Genomic DNA, 6,000 nt, shown 5'->3' with positions numbered 1-6,000 from the left:
GTATTACATACCTTCTAGAGAATCCAAAAAGGAAGAATGGGTTTGCAGGTCCTTTACTATTTCTGGACAAAATAAAACAAGATGCCATCAGTATCACCCCAAATTTCACATGTACAGAAGAATAAAAGACAGTTTTCTATGGAAATGTATTTGTGAATGGATGTAAAATGTATCACATGTCATATGAAGAATAATGGGATGTTCTATACTGCTACATTGTAACCTGTAGGGTTGTCTCCATACCACTTTTTTAAGACCGAGTCCAAGTACTGATACTTTTTTCAAATACTCACCGATACCGATTACCGATACTTTTTTGTTATGTCATGTGACAGTGGAACGTGTGTCAGTAGTTTTTTGTTTTTACAATTTAATTTTTTACTATTTTTTTTTTTAAGGGCGGGGGGAAAGGGGGGTGGACAGTGTCAGTGTGCTTATTTTTTATATATATATATATTTTTAACAATTAATTTATTTATTTATTATTTATTGCAATTCTTTTTTTTTATTATTATTATTATTAGCCCTGTTGAGGGCTTTGGTAAGATATCAGGGGTCTTAACAGACCCCTGACATCTCCCCTTTGAGACACGGAAAGGGACTGAGGACACGTTTCCCAGTCCCTACTCAGCAGCCTTAGCTGCCCTGAAAATGAATGGAGAGGAGACAGAGACTCTTCTCCATTCATAAACTGAAGCATAGGAAACACAGGTAACCAAGTTTCAGTTATGTGAATGGACAGAGTCAGTTATCACTGACTGTTCATTTAGAAAAGGAAGGGGCTCCTACCTCCGCTCCCCATCCTGAAAGATCAAGGGGGCAGAGGAGGAGAGCGGAGAGGACAGCAGAACGGAGGGGGGCACGGAGGGGGACAGTGTGACGGATCCGATCCCACACTCCGATTGGAGGAAGTGGGATATACTGACGGAAGCACTCAATCGGACTATCAGAGAGATATATTCTCATAGCTGCATTGAATACAAGTCTAGCCAAAAATAGCTTGTAGAATCTTGAATCCTTTATTGGACAGAATCCAGCCTTTTATACATATTTTACACAAGGGGGTAGATAACGAGGTAGGGCTGCTCATGGATACTCCCCCCTCCTCTATAGCAACAACTTAAGAGACAATTATACAATTACCATGTTAATTAACCCCGCAGCCTAGGTGACCAGACAGTCCTTCTCCGGAGGTCAATGTGATGAGCTCTTTTAAAGATTGTGTATTGTTCAAAATTAACATTCAAGAAAACAGTCTTTCAAAAATGTAACAAAAAAAGATTAATATAGCAATACCAAAAAAAAAACAGGATGAATGTGGACAGAAAAAGGTCATTGCAGCCAGTGTCTGCGACAGACAGAAAAACGGAGAGGGACAGAATGGAGGGGGACAGAATGGAGGGGGACTTGGAGGAGAACAGAGGGGGACAGAATGGAGGGGGACACGGCAGAGAATGGAGGGGGACAGCAGTACGGAGGGGGACACGGAGGAGAACAGAGGGGGACAGCAGCATGGAGGGGGACAGAACAGAGGGGGACAGCAGCACGGAGGGGGACAGAACAGAGGGGGACAGCAGCACGGAGGGGGACAGAACAGAGGCTGACATGGAGTGGGAGAGCATCATGGAGGGGGACACGGAGGAGAACAGAGGGGGAAAGCAGCACGGAGGGGGACAGAACAGAGGGGGGCAGCACGGAGGGGGACACAGAGTACAATGGAGGGGGACAGCAGCACGGAGGGGGACAGAACAGGGGGGGACATGGAGGAGAACGGAGGGGGACAGAATGGAGGGGGGCACGGAGGAGAACGGAGGGGGACAGCAGCATGGAGGGGGACAGAATGGGGGGAGACACGGAGGAGAACAGAGGGGGACATAATGGGGGGAGACACGGAGGAGAACGGAGGGGGACGGAGGGGGACAGAATGGGGGGATACACGGAGGAGAACAGAGGGGGACAGAATGGGGGGAGACACGGAGAAGAATGGAGGGGGACAGAATGGGGGGAGACGGAGGAGAACGGAGGGGGACAGCTGCACAGAGGGGGACAGAATGGAGGGGGACACAGAGGACAACTGAGGGGGACAGAACAGAGGGGGGCAGCATGGAGGGGGACACAGTAGAACGGAGGAGGACAGCAGCATGGAGGGGGACAGAATGGAGGGGGGCACGAAGGAGAACGGAGGGGGACAGAATGAGGGGAGACACGGAGGAGAATAGAGGGGGGGCAGAACGGAGGGGGACATGGAGGAGAACAGAGGGGGGACAGAATGGAGGGGGACATGGAGGAGAACAGAGGGGGGACAGAACGGAGGGGGGACAGAACAGAGGGGGACAGAACAGAGGGGGACAGAACGGAGGGGGACAGAACGGAGGGGGACAGAACGGAGGGGGACAGAACGGAGGGGGAAATGGAGGAGAACAGAGGGGGACAGCAGCACAGAGGGGGACATGGAGGAGAACAGAAGGAGACACGGAGGAGAACAGAAGGGGACAGCAGAACGGAGGGGGACACGGAGGAGAACAGAGGGGACAGCAGCATGGAGTGGGACATGGAGGAGAACGGAGGGGGACAACAGCATGGAGGGGGGTCAGAACAGAGGGGGACAGCAGCACGGAGGGGGACAGAACAGAGGGGGACAGCAACACGGAGGGGGACAGCAACACGGAGGGGGACAGCAACACGGAAGGGGGCAGAACGGAGGAGGATACGGAGGAGAACAGAGGGGGACAGCAGCACAGAGGGGGAAAGAACAGAGGGGCAGCAGAACGGAGGGGGACACAGAGTACAATGGAGGGGGACATGGAGGAGAACAGAAGGGGACAGAATGGAGGGGGACATGGAGGGGAACAGAGGGGGACAGCAGCATGGAGGGGGACTCGGAGGAGAACAGAGGGGGACACGGAAGAGAACAGATGGGGGACAGCAGCATGGAGGGGGACACGGAGGAGAACAGAGGGGGACAGCAGCACAGAGGGGGACATTGAGGGGGCAGCAGCAGAACAGAGGGGGACTGGAGGAGGATACAGGGACAGTCAGCGGTGATCAGTGCGGATTTGGGGGACAGTTACAATCACTGATCACTGCTGTGTAGATTTCATTAAAGCATCTGAAACGGGGGAGAGAGGAGAAATAGCTGTCAGGCCTTGTTGAAATCTATACAAGGTGATCGGTGCTTGTAACTCCCCCTCCTCACCGATCCCCCTGAATGTCCAGGTATCGGGTGAAGCATCGGAGCATTTGCCCATGTACAAGTACTCGGGCAAATGCTCGGTATCGGTACCAATACTAGTATCGGTATCAGGACAAACCTAGTAACCTGTAATGTTTAGTAGATGGTGTAGCTGAAATAATGCCTGTAATGCTAAAAGCTTCATGAAATATGGTTGTAGTTCTGTCTCTTTTTGTCCATCATGAGGTTTAATCATCATGAGGGATAAAATGGTACAGTATGTCAAATATAACTAAAAGCTGTAGATCTAATGTAGTTGTGATAAAAGCCCTGTCCAAGTGTTCACCCTCTCCCCCATCCAACCAATTGATATGGGGTAAAATGGTGGGGGGTGAATGTAGCACCCTCTACCATAGGTAGGTGCTAGAATGAGGATTTTTGGTATGTTCTGTCAGTACAGGTAAATTTAAGCAGGCCTATGCTGCAAGCTAGGCCTGTTTGTTTTTGATCTGGGGGCAGGGAGTGGTTAGTGTAGCAGTGAGTGTGAACACATGTACTTTGGTTCTGAGGTGCCTCCCCTGCTTCCAGGGAGAATGTTCTGGAAGAGGGGCAAGGCCTAGAACTGGAGTGGCAGGCAGCTCATGTGAGGAGCCCTGACCAATCCCCAACTAGAATTAACATTGGGCAGGCGTCCCATATAAGCTGAGGTAACAGGCCACTGGGAGGAGTTTTCGGCTGAGAGAAGTGGAGACTAGAGTACTAGACGGCAGCAGCAGAGCACCCCCATCTGGGGGGGTGCACCTATCGCAGGAGGAGGATCGGGAGAGCTGTGAGGGAGCTTCACCCTTACACAGTCATGGGTGAAGTCCTCATCATTACATGGTCATTGATGAGGAGATCCTGGAGCAGAGGGGCAGGAGAAGCTGTCGGAACGTACGGTCCGGTTAAGTTCTCCATCATGGACTCGGGGCAGAGAAAGGTCGGTGAGTGTACCACAGTGAAGTGCTGGATGTGGAGACATGCCAGGGAGTCTGTGAGGGAACTTCACCCTTACAGAGTCATGGATGAATCCTCATTTTTACACGGTCATTGATGAGGAGTCCTGGAGCAGAAGAGAGACTGTGGGGAATAGTATCAAATCGATGCGGCCCGAAAGCACAGGATTTGCAAGCTAGACTAGCTGGGAACAGTAGTCCACCGTTCAGCACATGCTATTAAACTACTAGGCCTCTGGAGAGAGGTACTGCAGGCTTCTGGCCTAGTAGCAGCAACCAATCAGAGTCAGCATTAGAGACTATTCAGAGTGGGTTCTTTTGCATATAGAAGAGGATGTGACAAGAAACATAATGTGCTACAGAATAAGTTTGTGCAGGAGGGAAGGATTCCTGGGAGCAATAGTCTGCAGGAATTATGCAAAGGAGGAGCAATAATCTGCATGGTGATGCAGGGAAGAGACAGTAGATGTTAAATATGTGCCTCAGTTCTTCAAGGCTCAATTGAAGTTCTAATTTACAAATATGATGGGAAAGTAATTTGATTTATGGGAATCCCATATACCCTTTCTCCAACCAAGTTATATGCCCCCAATAAACAAAAACAAAACAAAGAAAATGACTGTTCATTGTCTCAGAAGTGGTATATGAAGGTCGAGCAGCAGTGTGATATGGTGGATGTTAGAAACTAGTGGTAACACACTGCTACATATCTATCTATTATGACAGGGCTTCAGGGTGTCTATTTGTAGTGAAGGACACTGGTTTCACTGTTTTCTGCAGGATTGGTAATTCCTGGATTGGGTTCTGGAGTCCAGTGACATTGAAAAGTCTTGGAAGGGAAGAAGTCTCTAACCCTGTGCCCGCATCCTCCACCAATTAACAAAAGAGACATGATCTGACACCATATCAATTCATCCACAGTGTTACCTACCTTGTTCCATTTCCGGGCTAAACTTCTTTGACTTATCTGCATAAAGTGAAACACACAGATAACATGTACAGAATAATACTACTGAAAAAGTGCAGTGCATAAACTCTAGTTATGAGTCTAAACATAATTAATGAGTGACAATCCATTAATAACAATATAAAATAACATATAGATACATTCCATAAAAAATCCAGAGAGTACACCGTGAAATGTACTACAATATAAACCTCAAAACAATGTGAAGTGAGTAGCAAAAAAGTCCCAACTAAAGACTCTGCGTTAGATTGGAAAGAGATCCAGGGATAGCCAATTTGACACCCAAATCCACACCAGAGACCAGAATGCCAGTGACCCACTTATTTTGTAATCCTGTGTCAACATTTTCAGTTGGTGCAGAAACATGAGGCATGCACTGCAAAGGTTTATGCATGACTTCTGTCCGTAGTGTGAGACCTGACACTTCCTGTAATGAAACTCCTTGTTGTAGTGCTTCTCTACCCTGATTCCTGTGCTCACCCATTGAAGTGCAGTTCATATTTCACAGTAACATTTTTAAACATCATAATCAAATATGAATTATTGCCAGTTAAGGAAGATTACTGTTTAGTTTAGTGCTCTATCTATTGTTCTATTAATTGTGACAGGGCTGCACTGTGTCATGGGGTCAGAAAGGGTATATATCATACAGGGTTCTCACAGATGCAGGTTTAGGGGCTTCAGTTTTTCTATTTATAGTGGAGTTCCAATGCACTATTCCCAACACACACGTTCTTGTATAAATGGCTGTGAGTATAAGTGGGTGCCGAAGTGACCACCATCTAGAACCGTGTCAAGTCAGAGCAAAAGAATGTCACCAAGAAGTGGACGTTCATTACTTGGGAGGTGGAAGTTTGGATACACCT

At 48.1% G+C, this 6,000-nt stretch overlaps 1 protein-coding gene across 1 annotated transcript in view; it reads right to left on the bottom strand.

Moving 5' to 3' along the window:
- The window catches only part of LOC143957720 (cytosolic phospholipase A2 gamma-like), a 99,245-nt gene that overhangs the window by 20,730 nt on the left and 72,515 nt on the right, over positions 1-6,000 (bottom strand). Inside the window, exons 13-14 of the mRNA XM_077467419.1 lie at positions 5,099-5,134; positions 12-62 (exon numbers count right to left, since the gene is read on the bottom strand). Of these exons, the coding sequence (XP_077323545.1) occupies positions 12-62; positions 5,099-5,134 (87 nt within the window). The remainder of the gene's footprint in view (positions 1-11; positions 63-5,098; positions 5,135-6,000) is intronic.

The sequence above is a fragment of the Lithobates pipiens genome, unplaced genomic scaffold (genome assembly GCF_037356315.1).
Source record: "Lithobates pipiens isolate NorthernLeopardFrog02 unplaced genomic scaffold, aLitPip1_a1.2 Scaffold_55, whole genome shotgun sequence".
Lineage (NCBI taxonomy): Eukaryota > Metazoa > Chordata > Amphibia > Anura > Ranidae > Lithobates > Lithobates pipiens.
Note: the sequence above shows the minus strand (reverse complement) of the source record. Positions and strands in the feature narration are given on the sequence as shown.